Source organism: Fulvia fulva, chromosome 2 (assembly GCF_020509005.1).
Source record: "Fulvia fulva chromosome 2, complete sequence".
NCBI lineage: Eukaryota > Fungi > Ascomycota > Dothideomycetes > Mycosphaerellales > Mycosphaerellaceae > Fulvia > Fulvia fulva.
In genome coordinates this window covers 1,266,192-1,284,466 of record NC_063013.1, presented here as the reverse complement: position 1 = coordinate 1,284,466, position 18,275 = coordinate 1,266,192, and the positions used below count along the sequence as shown (strand labels likewise).

The 18,275-nt window shown below is 51.1% G+C and overlaps 4 protein-coding genes across 4 annotated transcripts; all 4 read right to left on the bottom strand.

Annotated features, from left to right (window-relative positions):
- Positions 1–133: 133 nt before the first annotated feature.
- On the bottom strand, positions 134–1,888 carry CLAFUR5_02622 (Desumoylating isopeptidase 1; the record flags this gene model as incomplete). The annotated part of the gene is made up of 1 exon (XM_047901770.1): positions 134–1,888. The coding sequence occupies one exon, from the start codon at positions 1,886–1,888 to the stop codon at positions 134–136; it is 1,755 nt and encodes a 584-aa protein (XP_047757931.1).
- A 551-nt stretch (positions 1,889–2,439) lies between these two features.
- Positions 2,440–5,056, bottom strand: CLAFUR5_02621 (Post-transcriptional regulator MKT1; the record flags this gene model as incomplete). Its single annotated transcript, XM_047901769.1, has 4 exons — positions 2,440–2,568; positions 2,625–3,500; positions 3,629–4,608; positions 4,831–5,056. The coding sequence occupies 4 exons, from the start codon at positions 5,054–5,056 to the stop codon at positions 2,440–2,442; spliced, it is 2,211 nt and encodes a 736-aa protein (XP_047757930.1).
- A 408-nt stretch (positions 5,057–5,464) lies between these two features.
- CLAFUR5_02620 (putative guanosine-diphosphatase) lies at positions 5,465–7,207 on the bottom strand (the record flags this gene model as incomplete). The annotated part of the gene is made up of 1 exon (XM_047901768.1): positions 5,465–7,207. The coding sequence occupies one exon, from the start codon at positions 7,205–7,207 to the stop codon at positions 5,465–5,467; it is 1,743 nt and encodes a 580-aa protein (XP_047757929.1).
- A 649-nt stretch (positions 7,208–7,856) lies between these two features.
- On the bottom strand, positions 7,857–11,907 carry CLAFUR5_02619 (Rho GTPase-activating protein 15; the record flags this gene model as incomplete). Its single annotated transcript, XM_047901767.1, has 4 exons — positions 7,857–8,446; positions 8,498–11,656; positions 11,718–11,748; positions 11,815–11,907. The coding sequence occupies 4 exons, from the start codon at positions 11,905–11,907 to the stop codon at positions 7,857–7,859; spliced, it is 3,873 nt and encodes a 1,290-aa protein (XP_047758662.1).
- Between the last annotated feature and the right edge of the window lie 6,368 nt (positions 11,908–18,275).

The following is an 18,275-nucleotide window of genomic DNA, read 5'->3' as shown; positions in this document are numbered from 1 at the left end:
TAGCAGTATCTATAATGCACAGGCATTGACATAGACTGTCCATCCTTTCTTCTTTCATAACTCGAAATGCAGGAGATGATCCCAGGATGGAGACGACTATGCCAAGGTTAACGAATACCTCTACACTTCCACCCTACAGCAGTGATGCAACCTCCTTCGCGATAGATCCATGCGCCTTGCACTCCAAGACCTTCGTCTTTGCATCCAGCGCTCTGCACAAGTCGAAAAGCTCGCCATCTTCCGGAGCACAGTAGACAAGATATGCAAAAGCCAGCAAAAGCGCTTTCTGAGCATCAACATTATTCTCGTCCGTGAGAGTTTCCAGAATTGAAGCTGCAAGCTCAACTTGCTCACTCTCGGCCAAAGCATCCTGTCCTTCCTCCCTCCGCACCCGGTAGTTTGCAGTCGCCAGATTGAACGCCAACGACGCAGCTGCTACACTTGTCGTAGGATGCGTTGCGTCGAGGAGTGATGATGTGATGAGCTGGATGAGGAGTGCTATTGAGTCGTCGTCGGAGTTGAAGAGTTCCTGCGCGTGGAGTGAGGAGGAGAAGGTATTGCAGGCGAGGTGGATTGTAACTAGACGCAGGTTGTGGGGACACCCTTCGAGATTGTTGACGTGGGTGATGAGGGCTGATGCTGTCTTTGGGTGCTGGTGTTCCTCGGCGAGGAAGCCGCTCACTCGGGCGTCGATCATGGCGCAGCGAAGGAGGTCTACGGCGGCGAAGCGCAGTTCGAGGGGGAGCTTGAAGACTAGGGATCGGAATGTTTTCGATATGGTTTGGAGGTCTGGGAGAGGAGCGTTCCTTGGGTCTTCTGTGCGCTTCTCTACGAATGTGCGGAGGGCGACGATTTCCTTCTCCGATGCAGCGGGACCGAGCTTGCTTGTCAGCTTGTCGAGAGGAGGGACTTTGGCGTAAGTGACTGGTTTCATGGAGCCGTACTGTAGCGTAGGCGCGTTGAGTGTGAGATGGCGATGTGGTGGGAAGGTCTGCTGTATGAGACGTTCCACGTTTGATTTCAACAGGTTGGGGTCGGCACCAGTCCATTCATCTTGCTTGGCTCCTTTGCAGAATGTCATGAAGGTTGGCGTGGCTCGTATCGAGTACTTTGAAGCGATCTCATGCGCCGCGCTTATGTCCACCTTGACGAACAGTGCTTGGGGGTGTTCCTCAGCTAGGCTGTCGAACATTGGATAGGCCATTCGACAAGGCGCACATGTCGCCGATGTGAAGAAGATGGTTGTGCAAGTATCGGAGGCCGCCGCCATCCTTTCTCGCAACGCCTCCGGGCTTGTGAGGTTGACCACTTTCCCATTTAAATTGGTCGTGGCGTGCTTGCCGCCGTTGGTGTGCAAGACAGAGCCATTTGTGACAGGCGCTTTTGAAACAGCCCTGGCAGTCTGCGCAGCCGGCCTACTCTGTTGAGGCACTTCGGCCTGAGTAACCGATCGCATGCTTGCATCGAGCTGTGGTCTCAGCATCTGACCAAAGGGTGTATCGAGCACCTTCTTCGGCAAGCTTGTGATATGGTCCGGTATGCCCTTCCCAACCAAAAAAGTGGCGAAGTCATTCGTAAAATTGTTACAATTGTGAGCGAACAGATCATAGCTTTCTGGCGTGTATATCTCCTTCAAGCTCTCTAAGAATTCCAGTATGGTCTCGATCGGTACTTCTGTGGTGCCCATTGGTATAATCTCCATGGGTTGTCCGTGGTGTGTCCTGCCTGGGTAGCAAGTCTGCACGCCGGCGCCATAGAAGTACTCCACGTTGTTGAAGACCAGGGATGTGTGGTAGACAGCATCGATTTGTATGCCCAGATACTGCTGCGAGAGCATTCTTGCCATGCCTCGAGTCAGGTCATAGACGTAGAGTTGCACCACCTCCATCTTGGTTGATAGAGTGGCGAAGGAGAGGGATACTAGAAGTGATAAAGCCTGTCCACTTAGCCTGAGAAAAGGTGCGAGTGGTCGGTGTACTCTTGTTCGCGGAGTCTCGGAGCTGTATGATGAAGAGAAGCTCGTTGATGAGAAGCGTCGATAGCGAGAGGATAGAAGACAATGGAACTAGGCATCTGAGGTTGACGTGCACTGACTGACGCCACACGCGCCTGCGCCACACTCGTTCATTCGTGAAGAGGATTTCGCAACATCAACGACTATCTTAGCAAAAATGCATGTGTTTGAAACAAAAGCACGTTGTGCAGACTGGAGCTCAGTCACCACTGCATAGTACATGTGTCCTGGCCACGAGCTTGTTCAGTATTCATTATGGCCTAAAAATGCCAATTGAGTAGTTTATACACTGTCGAGCTGACCACAACCTTTCTTACAATTCTGATCTAGACATACTACCAATCTACGTATGCGTTCACTGCGAAGCTGGCGATCTAAGCGTCGAGTATCTAGTGGTAGTGTTGTGGTCTTGTACACCCAGCCCTTTAAGCTGTGCCGTTGACATGCCCGCTATTCTTGATCTTGTCCTTCAACCACTGATCCGCGTTCGCGAAAAGATCGCGCGTCTCCGGGCTCACCACCGCCGTATCTGCTGCTTGAATGCCAGCGTTCACCTGTTGACTGTTAGTACAAGCGGAATAGACTGGCAGCGGGTCAGGGTTGAACTTACAGCAGCCCAAAGATCGAATGCCTTTTGTAAATCGCCGTCGATATCGAGAGCAAAGCCGAACCACTTCTTGATGTCCTGTCTTCGACTCGGATCGTTTGACATTTCGTCGAGATAGCTCTTCAGAACGATCGCCAGTCCAACATCAGGCTCTTTGCTGAAAGGAAGGCGTGATCCGAGATCAGTGAAATCGTCCCGGTGGCGCTTCCGCACAGCGCTGCCACTGAGGAACATGTGTGCGCCGTGCACCTCTGCGAGGTCACGCAAGCTCCCGCGTACTGCCGAAGCCACTTGATGGTATGCCAGTAGATGCCTGGAGAGCGGCCCAGTATAGCCGATGGCCTGGTGTTGGAAGCTCCCCAGACATGCGACGCGTGAGATGAGTCTGACGTTGGCTTTGTCCTTCTCTGATCCTCGATGAGGCTCTCCAGTGTATGGAGGTCGGGGAAAGAGTAATTTGGGGTTCAGTAGTTCCATCGTCAGTAGCTCGAAAGCAATAAAGATGGCTTCCTCCATTTCATTGGCAGGATTGCCTTGCCCGAGACGGCCGCTTGTGCTGGCGTGTTCGAAGGCTGCTTGCAACATCCTACCCCTAGCAGCTAGGGTGTGATTTGAGTTGATGTAACCACGCTCTTGTAAGAATCTCCACATGGTGTTGCAGAGAAGCTCGAGTGGCGTGGTCAGCTTCTTGTCGTCTCCACTCGGCCGAGGCGTCACCGTACTCTTTGCGAAAGTGTCGTCGGAGATGAGCGCAATAGCATATTGGAGAGGTGTTGCCGTGGCATCGATTTGCTTCGCGTGTGGCGATGCCAGAATCTGTGCTTCCTTGACATGCCAGTTGTCAATGTCCCTGGTACTGATGTTGCTGTCGGGTATGCCCTGTAGCAGAATTGAGGTCAGCATCGGGTTCACCATAATGGTTGGACAGATCGCGGTGTGCTATGCAAGAACAGAAGCTTCCCTCCATACGTGTGTCAGACTTTTCTCCAATCGATAACTCCACTTACCAAGGGTCGTTTCTCGGCCTCGTTGAACCAGCATATTAGATCGACGTCGTGCTTTTGGTAGTATCTGTGCAACGAGCTGGTCAAAATCGCCAGTGCTTTTGCCCGCCGCGGTTGCAGCTTCTCTCGTAAAAGCTCCTTGTAGATAGCAGAGTCGCCGCCGTCCAGCGGAGGAGTCTCAAAAATCTCCTGCCGGGTTCGCCAGTTCAAAATGCGACTGCCGATCAAGCCAAATTGATGGTAGGCCAGCAATTCTTCCGGAAGGCGCTGTCCAATACAGTCATGGTCGTTGCTGGGAGCATTCTCATGATCCAGCTGTATGATCTCGCCATTTGGCTGGGCAACGACCATGTTTCTGACTGCGACTTTGCCTCGTCGAAACGTATCCAGATAGTCCTCATCTTTCGCGTTTGCACAGGCCGCATGGCCATCAAACCCGAAGCGGGACAGGATGTTCTTTGCGCTTTGTATCTTGGGAATCGCGTTTTCGGCATCAAGTTCTGGCATTTCAGCTATGATGCTCGCTCCAGATAGCAGTAGAAGGTCCACTAATTGTGGCTGGCTCAGCCCAAGCTTGCCCAGGATTTGCTCCCGGTCCACGAATAGGACTTTCCTGTCGGTCCAATCCAGTTTCGTGATGACTCTTTCGACCCCAAACACTAGTGTAGAGGCAGACCCGTGAAGAGCATTCACATGCTGATTTTGTTCCAGAACGACCATCTGCGCAGCGGCATTGTACGGAGCCACCATGACTTGCTGACCTTTCTTGTGCAAGTAAAAGTGCAGGTAGCGGGTGATGTGAGCGGTACGATATGCGCATGTCTTACCAAACAACGCGACCGCAGGATCTCCATGACCTTCATCGTATATCTTCCAGGCTTCGTCGAGAACGCGAGACGCTTTCTGGCACTCTCGGCTGATGCTTTTGCGATCTTTGCAGCCAAGCTCTAGACCGTTGAAGACGAAGATTGCCTTGATGCCGGCTAGAAAGAGCGTTAGCTGTGTTTCTCAAAAGTTCAGCGTCTGCTGCGGCATGATCTGTGATGGCGTTTGCGCCTGTCGCTTCGCCGGGCCCAAGATGTTGCTGGCAATCTTGCATCGGCGAAGTACATGAGTCTTGTCAAATGCCTCCTGGCACCATATGAGCTCGAATCGTCCCGAAGCCTAGACTACCTCAAGATCAGACCACACGAAATGCAACATACCGCTCGCCATCTCATCCAAATCCCGGTCAACATGTTGCTGTAGAGCGAAGGGTGCGCCTCCGATTGCAGGTAGTAAAGGCTCTCGTGTCGGCTGCTCGGCCAGTAATGTGTATAGATAGTCCTCGGCGTCTATGCCGATGGTAGTGCCTCTGAAATCGTCGAGATCCGCTTTCTGGACGAAGCCCTGAGAGAGGGCCCAGTCCTTGAACGTGGAATTGTCGGCCATGGCGGGGTTTCGGAGGTGCAGTAAATTGCGTCAGTTCATGCAAAGTGAGGGTTATAGATTGAGGTTGCTGTGATGAGTGAGCACCTGACAACCGGTCGTGAAATGTATTGCGGCGTGAAATGATGTTGTTGTAAGGTGACGTGAAGCGGGAGGTGAGGGCGCTTGTCTGCTGGGCGCATGCTGGCTCATGCTCATGCTTATGCAGGTACGGACGAAAAAAGCGGGCCCGAAGTCCAGACTGGGTTTCAAGGGTCAGCACAGAATATGAAATGCTGTCCGTCAAATTGGTGACAGTGATGGCTGACAGCATACCCGTAGTCACGATGACTGAGAAAATATGTCCTAGAAGCTATAGATTCGATGCTAGGTCCCCAAAACGCCTCCCAATGCTAGGCCTCGACCTTAACCTCATTGAACCTTCTGCACCTTACACGACCACCCTGATTCTTGAGAAAGCAAAGGCAGACTAGCACCCAAACACCATCCAAGCTCATTACCCTTGATCTTCTTCGCGATCTTCACCTCTCTGTCGATAGGCATCTCGTAGCCAGTATGCAACAACGCCATCATGAAATTGAGGTCTAGGCACGTCTCTGGTCGATCCTCGAGCTCTTCGAGGGCGCCAGGAACCGACTCAAACACCTTCCACGCATCGCCGCCTTGACACACGCGTGCCGCGAGATCCTTAAGCTCGCGTAGTGTGAATGACTCTGGCATGCCGAGAGGCCGTGTTCGGTCGTAGAAGTAGGAGAAGAGGTAGACGTCCTCTCTGGAGAATGTCTTCTCCAGGCTTGGCTGGTGGACACCATTGAAAGCACATGGTGCAAGTTTGCACTCTGCTTCCTTCTTGAGTGTCTTCTCGGCAAGTGCGCGACACTGTGCTGGACTGCCAACTGCGGGCCCTGTCATGTTCACAGTAATACTTGAACCAAGCGGATGGCCTTCCCGGAGGTTGACTTCGACTTCTTTGCTCATGCCGATTCCGAAACATGGGTTCGAGATTGGCTTGCTCAGCCAAGTTTTCGACTGTGGATTGTTCTCGTGCAGACCTTCGATGATGACGCTGTGAAGATTATTTCGTGCTTCCATCAACCCATAGCCGAGATAGGAGTGCTGGTAGAGCGTGAACTCGCGACCGCCAAACTTGAGATCGTATTTGTGATCGCCTGGAGCCAGTTGTTCAGGCATTCCACCATCTGAAGCCTCTTTGAAGGTAGGCTGGAACACAATTTGCGTGCTACCACCTCCGAGATCGAAGACTGCAGCAGTAGGTGTCTTGTCCGGACCACCAATCTTGCCCAGCAAGTAGTTGGTCGTGATCCATGCGTACACGCCCTCGTCCTTGCCATCCATGACTTGCACCCCGCCATTCTCTTCGCTGACGACTGGGAATGGGTAGACAGTCTCCAAGCGGTTCCGAACAGCCTTGAGAATAGCATCGCTCATCTCTGGGCCCAACTTCCTCAGACCTGCCGTTGCCTTCACAGCCACTGGTGTGCAGCCCTTCAGCTTGTCGGGCACGTTTTTCACTGCCACATCCATGAGGACATCCAAGCTCTTTGCAGCGCCCTCGGCATCTCCCTTGTAGCTGCTCAGGCCCGAACCACCCTCCCTCTTCTCCGTCATCTTGAAGATCTCATCCTCCAGCTCGGGTGTAGGTCCGCAGTTGTTGAACTTGTAAACGTGAATTCTGCTTCCTGTGCTTCCCGCATCCACCATGAGCGCATACTGTATAAGTGGCTTGTCCTTGGAATAGCTGCGCGTGCATTTCGAGGTCGCTACCGAAGGATCGCTTGCAACATCTCCACCGGGGAACTTGCCTGCGCCAGGCACTGAGGAGTATCGACCACCGGGGATGATGTAGTATAGCACAGCAAGAACGAAGAATATCAAGCAGCCGGTCTTGATATACCGTGCTCGCGTGCCTTGATTCATCCAGGCGGCTGGTACTTTCTCGGACATGGATTCCTGCTTCTGCTTGCTGTATGAGCCGTGACGGCCGACCTTCTCGTATGGATCGCGATCTTCGCGCCTGTGATCGTGCTTCGGTAGGGTGAGAGACGACGAACGACGGCGCGGAGTGTTGGTGCTTCCAGAAATGTAGGAAAAGAGTGAAGGCCTCTGCGATGCGCCGGTAGTGTTGTTTGACATTAAGCAGTGCGGTCCACCAGCGCTACAACATCGCCAGATGTGCTCCCGCTATTGTACACCGAAGATTTGGTGTAGGAGGGAGAAAACGCGGAACGTGGTGCACCACCCGACTGGCATTGACAGCACGACAAAAGTTACAACGTAACCTAGAATAGCATCCACCCCTGTTAAACCTTATCGGGTTCATCAATCACGTGCGATGCGCATACACATTGTGGCGGATCGTGAGAACAAGAGAAGACACAGAGGTTATGTACAAGAGTCTCAATTGGTCTTTCCAACAATCTCTACTTCGCTGAGAAGGACTTGCCAGGTCTTAATTAACCAATCGGCATTGCATAATCGTAACATTCTTCCGCGTCTCTCTCCAAGAACGTATCTCCGCTAAACCGCTGTAAAGTGCGAGCTCGCAAGCTCATCAAGCCTCTTCACGAAAACGCTCAGCTCATGGTATATCTTCCTTCTTACCCAAGCATTAGCCCTTCCCGTTAGACGGAAAGAGGAGAACAGCTCTACGAGCCTTAGATATATCGCGCCAGAACGCCGCGCCTGCCAAGCCGCGATCATAAAGAGCCTGTCCCTATGCCGCGAGTGGGCCATTTCCAATTGGAAGAATTGAATTTGTGTCGAAAGTCGGTAAGATGTGCGCCTAGTCATCGTTTGAGAATATCACTTTGTGGTTCTCGAGTAGTGCCTGCACTGCATGACGCTGGATCTGCATGTCGCTCATCTCCCGCTCAATCGAGAGCGGTCGCATGATCGTTGGAGCAAATACAACGGCAAGGTTGAGTGGTGTCATGAGATTGTGAGACTCGTGCGCCATAACACGAGCCAGATGCCCAACGAGGTACTGAAGGCAGTCACGATGAGCATCTGGCAATTCGTTGACCGCCTGCCGCAGTGCGTTGGCACGTTTCTCCTTGTCCTGGAATTGGCCAGCTTCAAGCAAGGCTTCGTACGACTCGTAGACAATGAGTGGCGTTGGTAGCTTGCGGAAGTACTGCTTCATCGCGCTAGTGATGGCATGGATGTCCAGGTCCTCGTCGGAAATGTCGAATTGGTCGTCCTTCTCGAAACCTTGCTGGACTGTCTTCACCTGGCCGGCACCTCCAGACTTGCGGTATATGCCTTCTATATCCATGCCACGTTTTTCAACTTCGGCAATGCAGCGCATTACAATGTTGGGAATCATACTTCCCTCGAACTCGCACCGAGCGCTGAGCTCAGAGCCGAAAAGTACTGTTACCGTTAGCATGTGACATGGACACCAAGACGTCGTACTTGGCTTACCTGATCCATCTGAAGAATCGACGAGGTTGGTGCTGCTGTTGTTCTTTAGGTGGCCAAAGCCGGTGCCTTGCTTTACTCCTCCATTCTTCTGGCCGAAGAACCCGTACCCAGCAGCTTTGCTCTCATCGCTGAGTGCTTTACTGGCGACGCTGCTGACATCACTGCCACCCACCGCCTGTCTGGAGTCGTAAGGATGGCCAATTGCGTACTGGCCTTGATTGCTTGGAGCTCTGTCGCCACCGAGCGCACCCTTCAATCCTTTCGTCACTTTGCCGGCAACCTTCTCGCCACCTCGTCTCCAGTTGAACTTGGTTGGTTTGCCGCCTTTGCGGATGTTTACAACTTGCGGTTGCGTAAGCATAGTTGCTGGTTCTGACTCCGGATCGTGAAGTAAAGTGGGCATGTTCGAATCAGTGTTCACGATATTGAGGTTGCGTACTTCGGTCGGGCCTGTTGTGTCCAGTTTTGCTCCCGGATTGTAAATGCCCAGGCCATTCGCGCCTCCCAATGCTCCGTTCGGCTGCCTGTTGTCCTGATACATCCCCTGGATGCTGCGGATCAGCTCGTTATTATGCTGGAGAAGCTGAGAATTCTTCGACGACAAAGACTCGTACTCTTGGAATCCCTTGTCCTTCATTTGGATGAGATTCCCGATCTCGTCAGTCAGTTCGTTTCGCTTGTGCATGAGGTCTTCGATTTGTGCTCCCATGTTATCCTTTAGCTTCTGTAAAGATTCGGCAAAGTCCCTTAAGATTATGGTCTTGAGGGATCCAAGGTCGATCGGCTGACTTGTGTCCTTGGCCTTGCTCAGATGCTCCGTCATGATTTCGAGCTCCCGCACAACCATTTCGCGTTGCGTATCCAGGAATGCCATTGTGGATCGTTTCTCACGAAGCTCGGTGTTAACAGCTTTCATGTCAGTCGAGCCATCGAGCTTCTCCTGTAGGCTGACTTTTTCAGCCTCGAGCTCCGCAATGTGCACTTGCGCACGCCGTAGTGAAGACCGCAAAGTGTCCAATCCATCGGCCCCGGTCGGAGAGGTTATCAGCGGTGTATGCGCAGGAAAGCTGATATCTAGCGATCCATTCCTCGGCGATCTGCCTCCCGGCACTGCTCGGTCGCTGAAACTTCTGCCGTGTTTCACTGCATTCGAAACTCGTCGCAGGACAGATGGGGATGCAGGACCATTTCTATCTTGCGCTTGTTCGCCACGCAGAATACGACCAAGGTCATCATCCATTGAGAATCCGCCATCGAGACTGTACTTCGGAAGTCCGGCACTGTGCAAAGCTGGGGATAGTTGTCCATCGATAGAAGGCCGATTGTCGATGCTGTGCATTGTGCTAACGGAGTCGTTATTTCTGGTGTGTCCAACAGGCGGCGGCGGCGCGTGTCGTGGTGCAATGAAGTCGTCGTTGGCGACAGATTTGCTGGGGGCGGTGGGACGAGAGGCCGCACGTGGTGGTGGAACGACTGCATCGAGACTGCTTCGTACGGCAGGCTGCTCAACCTTGGATCGGCTGCTGTTATCACGCGACAATGTGCTCTGCGCATCCGTAAACGTGGAAGGTACTGAAGATGACGACTGGTTCCGTTCATGGCTTGAGGTCTGCGACGACTGTCGGGAATTGATGTGCGTCGAGCTCGAGACTGCCGTCGGCGTAGGAGGATCAGGCGTAGAAGTCTTGGACCTATGTGCAGCGGCGGCAGCAAGCGAGTCACCTCTCAAAGGCAGCATTCGATCCGCATTCCTTGGAGGCACAGGCGTTTCACCGGAGGGCTGCAATGCTCTCATGCGCTTGGGATCGTCGAAGGGATTAATGCCAGAATTCTGGGAGCCCACAGAGACTGGAGACACTGGCTTGTGCGTGTGATCTTCCCTACTGTGCCTGTCGATTGAAGAGACAACCTGCGGAGACACAGCGCCTTGCCTGGAGTTGGCCCGTGATCTTGCCTTTGCTGTCCGGGGGACGTCTTGCAGTCTGAACGTATCCTGGCTCAATGTCTGCGCATCTGTGGACAACGGAGGCGCCTTCTGTTTTATTGCTCCTCTATCTTGCGTGCTGGGCATGATAGGCGACGCTGCCGCTGAACCGTTGACTGGAGTGTTGCCGCCAGAAGTGTCGCGCTTTCTCGCACGACCCTTATCCTGAGACAGTATGTGCGGGCTCGGTCTGGCCTGTGCAGCATTGCGATCTTGTTCGCGTTCAGTAGAGACAGATCGCGAACGAGCGTCCTCCCGCAAAGCATCTCTTGATAGCTGGTCTCGTGGAGCGGGCTTAGCGGATATTCTGCCGTTCGTACCAAAGTAGTCGCGAGGAGGCTGATTCTCTTTCTGTACCGGCGGCGATAGTTCTTGGGGCCGAGACACGGGCTTTCTCTGTACTGGAGGAGCCTGGCTCGGGACCAGCGGAGAAGCTATGGGCGTGTTATCAAGCACCATAGGTATATCTCCACCAGTTTCGTCGTCGTCGTCGTCCTGCAAGCTTCCAGCCGTTGTGTATCTGCTGCTGCTGTTGTTGTATGTGCTAGCTGGCAGGATGGGGCCATCTAGAATCGTGTTAGTTGTAATGTCACGCTGCTGTTCATGGATGTGATTGAGCGCACCTCTGCGCGGATCGTCAGAAAGCGGCGAAACGTCTCGTATTGTAGAAGTGCCTTCGTTGCGCGAGCCGAGCTGACGATCCCTCGACAGTCGCGATTGCGATTTTGTGGCAGTTTCTGAATAAGTGACGGGCGGTGTCTCATCTTCCGGCGTGAAAGCACTGTCTGGGACGACGCCCGGTGGCAGCGATGGCAGTGCCTTTTCGATCCCAGGCGTGGCACCAGAAGTGGTCTTTGGTGTTCGCGCTTTCTTGCGCCGCCTTGCCATCAAGCTTTCATGGCAGCTCATGCAGAAGATGCCCTGCGATGTCCTCGCGTAGCGCAGATTCTCGATCTTCCTCTTGCAGTTGCGACATCTGAAACAGCCAGAACAGAATGCTTGGTCACCGGTCAAGATGGCCAGATCCTCAATCTTGTTGTGGCAGGCACTGCAGCTGTAGGTGCAGTTGTTGCATATGAGAGAGCCGTCGCCGAGTAGGAGCAGGTTCGCATCGGAGTCGAGGAGAGTGTCGCAAGTGTTGCATCGAAAGCAGTCGATATGCCACCGGTTGCCGGCTGGAGCAGTGTCGTTAGTATGGTGTGCATCTATTGCAGGACGAGCTGCCTCTATACATACCCAGTTCGAATGCCTTGCCCTCTTCGAGTATCTACATGCACTCCGTTAGCACCTCGGCACCACATGTCGCGGTGTCGCGTCGTGCTGCTGTCCTCACCTCTCCGCAGCCTTTGCAGGGATACACGACGTCCTCCTGGTCCATCGGCGACTCGGGGTAGGTGGTGTTGGGACTGTCCATGGTGGCAGCCATTGCGCGATCGGTATAGGATACTCTGCTCAGCCCTGCGGCGAGTCGGCTCGGACGGGCATATGAAGGGAGAAGATGCAAGCTGGGATCCCACTAGCGACCAAGTACCTGCGTGCGCGCGGTGTGGTGTAGAGCCGCGTCGCGAATAGAAATGCGCAGTCGTGATCCTTCAAACACTCTCTCGCTGTGCCCGGTATAAGCAGCTCCAACATGCACACGCGAGGTACACGGCAGCTCGCTCTCACGACCCCCTGTACAGCATTGGCACTGCCCGCAGAGTGCCCCGGTGGTGGTGTGTCGATGGGGTGCGGCGGTCCTGGAGGCTGGCGGGCGATGTGATGCGATGGGCGTGGTGGGCGGAAAGGCTTGTCGTCGTCGCAGAACGCATGGACGCACGCTCTCTAGCAGTGCCCCCAGTGAACCTCACGGCAGTGGCCAATAGTAGGTACTGCGCGTGCAGTCGGACACGCTACAGCAGGTAAACCTACACGCTAAAACTAGCCCAAACGTAGAAATGAAACGCCAGACAGCAACGAGAGCAGCCCAGACCCAGCCGTGCGGCCGTGCCAGCTACGCTCTACCTACTCTACTACATTATCCCCAAGCAGCCGCCCCGTCTCACCAGCTGTGCAACTCTGTCACGTCAATCGCGTGGCTGCTCTCACGCCACTCATCTGCCCAACAATGAGCCAAATGGCTGTGCACGCTCGTCCTTCCTATCCCGAATCTGCCTCATGCTGTAGCACTGCGTCTCCGCATGGAACTGCTACTACCAGCGGGCCATTGCGTGGGTGCATCGGTGCATGGCCACGCGCGACTGCAAGCGCGGCCAGTCGATCGCTCTCTCGCCAACGTCGCGAAAACGCATTCGTCGTCTGCGACTGGCTGAGGCAGGCTTGGAGTGGACATCCAACACGATCAACGCTCGGGTGTTGCTGCGATCGTCATCATCCGGCGTCTGTGAGAGACTGGGATGCTACAGGACCACGCTCCACACTGACCAAACCGCCCAATACAACTGGTGGGATTATGTTCATTTCTGAAGGTGTTGTTCTATCTCTCTATTCACATCCACACCACCTTGTTCTTCGTTCTGCTGCGTCTATAGTCACAATGTGTATCTACCGCGTTCTTCTGACCCCTGCTGTGGTAGTTCTCAAGCAGCCGTTCACACCGGTCCAAATCCTCCTTGGATAAGAGCTGATCTGGTCCGGAAGGTGGAGGTTCTGGAAGGTGATATGGCTGTCTTGAGCCTGCAGTGTCCAGAGCATTGCGCACCTGATGCCTTGTGGGTGCGAAGAGCGGTTTGAAGGTCTTAAGAAGGTCTCTTTGCGAGCACTTGATGCCCTTAAGTCTGCAGTAGTGATAGGCTCCTACTATCTGATTCTTTTGAGGTGTTGAAAGGTGTTTGGTCATCTTACAGTAGCTTCTCCAATCCAAGAAACAGGTGAAAAGTTTGCGACGGTGGCATGCGACAACAACACCACAGATAGCCAATCTAAGCACGACAATTTGCTCAGTGATGTATCCAGATACGTATATAAATTTGCTGGTTGCAATGGGCCTGATGTTGGATAAAGAAAACACGATTGAAGATGTGGTGTTGTTTTTTGGTGGAGGTGGGCGCTTTGGTCCGTATGACGCGTGAGGACCCTGCAATCCTGTTGCGCTGATCGTGCCCAGACCCGACGCAAGGCCAAGCTAGGATCAGGAGTTCGTCTTAGTATGTCGTAGTCGTCAGAGGTTCTTAGTATAAACTCAATATCGAGGTCTGTGTGCTGCGCTGCGGTATTGCTAAGCCTGTCGATCTCGTTTATTAGCTTACCGGTTATTAATGTATTCTTAACTTTATTAAGGTGTCTTACACCTACTATATTATCGTTCTAATTTATTATTACTCTATAGGCCCTTAGAGAGTATTCTTTTATATTTACCTTACTTTCTAGCTCTTTCTAAATACCTTAGTCCGGCTTATTCTAATACTGTAATCTAATAGCTTCTATAAACGACTTTCCGGACGAGATTATTAAATAGCGCTCTATATTATTTAATCTACTAAAGCCTTAGAAGTAGGTACTACCGGATAGTACTATAGTAGGTAGAAGACGTAGCCTAGACTTAATAGGCTTAATAAAAGAAGAATTACTTACCTTATCGCCTATTTAATACCGTACTCTATAGCCGTAGATTAATAACGTATAGAAGCCTTAGAAAGGTATATATCTACGTATAAGAACTAAGTAAGATTAGAAGGTATTAACGTGCTTTACTACCGAGCGGGCTATACTACCGAGCGGGCTATACTACCGAGCGGACTACTTTTACTAAGAACTATACTACTTCTACTTTAGTTACGACGGTATCTTAATGTCACGGTATAGCCCTACGGCCTACGGCCTACGGGTCACGTGACTCTATGAACATGACGTAACGCCTCGGCTCGGCGAACGTCGCGCTTATCTTCGATACGCGCCTTAGCTAGAACTTCTCTTCTCCGTAGAACTTATTCGATTACTTAGCTACGACACCCTTTTACCTACTAAGAGTAGCCTAGACCCGTAACATTAAGTTCTACTACTCTAAATCCCTCTATAGTAAGTACGCGTATTATCGGCGACATTACCGACCGGTTTACGATACTTTAGTAGGAGTTAGCGAATAAGACCCCGAGTTCGAGGCGGATTATAGTAGTATAATCGGGTGTCCTATACACGTAGGAAGTGTATAGAAGAGGAGGATACGACATAGTCAGTCGTAGACACTTTCGTAGGAGTTCGTCGAGACACGTAGGATTAATATTAATATCTGCCGAACCGTCGAGGATTCGAGATAGCCGCGACTATAGCTACCGATAATTACGAACCGTAACCGTAGTAGACCTAATAGAATAATAGAAGTCAGACTATAGTCGATAGCTAAGATCAGACCTACTAGATATAATAAGCGACGGCGGGTTAATAGATAGATAGATTTGTTATTCCCCTATTCTAGGACCCTATCCGGCCTATATAGGTATATATCTATTGTTATATATAAAGGGAAACCCGAATAGGTAAAAACCCTTCCCGCCCCCGACTACTCCTTATCTAGTTTAGCTTTCCCTCTAAACGTACGTAGTCTATATTACTACCCCGTTAGCCCCCGCTCCTAGCTAGTCTCGTCGCGCTACGCCGTATTCTCTCTTCCTATACTACTCCTACTAGGCGGTACTATTCTAGCTAGCCCTTCTCTAGTATCTAGTTCGTAATACGACGTAGGTCCTTAACGTTATTAAGAAGTGCCCTAATCGTCCGGTTCCTCGCCTTTACTATCTACTCCCCCCTTCCTAGCGACTACCTCGGATAGACGAGGAGTACGTACCGTATATTCTAGGAGTAATAGCCGTAGGAGTAGCTAGTATTTGTATATTCTAGAACCTTCCTCTATAATAGGTACCCCTAGAGGCCGATATGTTCGCTTCGTAGTTAAGTTATAATACTACTCTATACCCTCGTAAGGCGGTAGTAGATAAGCTTCGGGGGGTGCTTAACTACGGATTTCGTAGCTAACTATTCCTTAGGTTGTCCCGCTAGCTAAAGGCGTCTACTATACCCTATAACCTAGTTGTTCTACCTCTCTTTCTATAGTTGCTCTATAAACTATTTCTTACCTTCCTATCGTATTACTAGCTATTTGTTCCTTACCCGGTAGTTCGGCTCGTTTCCGGGTCGAATACCCTTATACGCTAGTACTAATTCGCGGGCCCTTACGACTATACTAGCGATGACCTTCTATACTAGGTACTATACCGACTTACCTAGGTAGGAGGTCCGTAGTCCCTAGATATATAGGTCGATCGGCGGTATAGCGGTCTCGTACTTAAGTATCCTTATTAGTATCGACTTATATACCCCGGTAACCTTCCTTAGGCATTAGTTTTAGATCTTCGCTAGCGGCGCGACGAGTCCCTTTAATAGGTAGGCCCTCTCGCCTAAGGACTATACTTAGCTACTATAGGTAAGGACTGGCCGTATAATAGCCGTATATAGAAGTCGTGACTACCGGAAGTCCGCCCCCTATATAGACGTAGTAAGCCTCTAGTATAATACTATATTCTGTTTAGCTTTCCGTAATATTGCCTATACGTACTTCCTCTACCGTAGCGCCGGGTCTACCTATAGTCCGAGGATCCTAAGCTAATTTGCCGGGTTAGTCGTATACCCCTATATCTAGATAGAAGCTTATATATTATAGAACCGTAGCCGGCGCGTAAAGTATATTAGATTATACTTTTCTAGGGCAAACCGAGCCCCGTGCCTCCTAGCCTAGTCCTTATAGATCTTATACTTCTCTTCTAGTAGCCTATAGTTCTCCTTAGTTAAGGAAGACTACGCTAGAATATTCGTATCGTCTACGAAGCCGCTCGTAGCGGTGTTCTAGGATTCTAGGGCTAGGAGTAGCGTCGCTATAAAAAAGAGGAACAGAATAGGTACTAGCGTTAAGCCTTACGGGATTCTAGTATAGACTACTTAAAATAGGCTTTTATACTAGCCGACTAGGATCGACGTACTACGTTTTTAGAGGTAGGACCGTACGAAGTTAATAAGCTACTTAAGGAGTCCTTTCGACCTTAGGATATAGAGTAGCCGCGGGTATAATACGTAGTCGAAGGCTCCCGATATGTCTAGGCTAAGTAAGGAAGCTACCTTGTCCCTATTCTTATACTAGATAGCCTTTACCTAAGAGGTAATAAGTTCTATCGCGGATAGCGTCGATCGCTATAGGCGCGTACCTATCTAGGTGTCCGGGAGTAGGGAGTGTTCCTCTACCGCCTCGGAGAGTCTCATTATAACTAGCTTCTTAAGCGCCTTCCTAAGAGTATTAAGGAGCGTAATTAGGCGGTACGACTTCACCTACGTATAGTCTTCCTTCTACGGCTTACGTAGGACTACTATCGTCGATTATTTAAAAGCTATCGGGTAGTACCCGGTCTATAGGCAGGCGTTAAAGATCGCTATAACTACTAGGGCTAGTTAATCTCTACACTTCTTTAGTAGCTCGTTTAGGATCCTATCCGGCCCCGGGGCTTTCTTCGCCGGTAACTTCCTTAGTATAGCGGCAACTTCTCCCTCGGACACCTCCTATTAGACCGCGATACTAGGGGCTAGGGGAGTAGAGCTGTTCATATCGCTTAGATTAGCCTCGACTAGGGGCGGGAAGAACTTGCTAGCTAGTAGACGCGCCTTGGCCTCGGGGTCGCTAACCGGGCTACTAGGCGATTATAGCGCTAGGATAGAGAAGGAGGGGCCCTATATAGGGTCCTATCGGGCCTATTTCGCTAGCTTCTACATCCTCTCTAGCTTACCGGCGATTTCTTCTACTATAGCCCTCTAGCCGACTGCTTTCTCCCTTCGTATTATAGCTTTCTTCTATTAGTATACCTCCCTATATACGTTCTAGGCCTCCTCGCTATAGCTACTCGTCTATACCCGGCGGGCTCTCCTTGCTTCTCTTACTACCGTAGTACACTCCGGCGTCTAGTATAGTTTAGACTATATCGTTAGTTAGGTAAGCGGAACGTGAAGTAAGGTCGCTTTTCTTATTTCGTCTATTAATCCCTAGACTACTTCGTCTATCTCGTCTTTACTATTATATTACTACTACGCGATCTGGACTAGCCTCTTAGAGTTATCGAGGTACGCCTAGATGTTAGCCTAGTAGGCCTTTCCCTAGTTTAGCTTAGGGGTTCTCGCTAGTATACGTTATATCTATATCGTAATAGAGGTCCTAACTAGTATATAGTCTAACGACGCCTCGAGTTTATGTTCGATCCTATAGTAGGTTACCGTGTAGTAGTAGCTATCTAAGATCTAGGAGAGGTCGATCGTGCCTTAGAGTCCCCCTCTCTTCTAGGTACCTAGGTCCTTCGGGGTATTAAGGGCAATTACGTTACTCGCTATTAAGTCGAGTACTTCGTCGGCTATAGGGTACGGCTATATAAGGCTTTCCTAGGAAGGGTAGTATATGTTGAAGTCTCCTACTACGATGTAGTACCCTTGTCTCTTAAGCGCACTGTCTAGGTGTCTATAGACCCCTAGGTCGCGGCTAGACCTCGAGGCTAGCGGTTATATATATAGGTTGTGTATCTAGGTACTACCTACGTAGAGGGAGGTAATATCGCCCCCGCCTTCCTCGTCTACGTAGTATACTACCTCCTAGTCGGATTCTAGTATATCCTTACTAACATAGAAGTACGTACGGGGTCTGCCGTCGCCTCGTAGGTATGTTATATAGCCTAGTAACTTATAGGTCGTTAGTCTCTTATAGTACGGGTTAATCTATAGCTCCTAGATTATAAGGACGTAGTAGACGCGCGGGTCCGCCTCGTATAG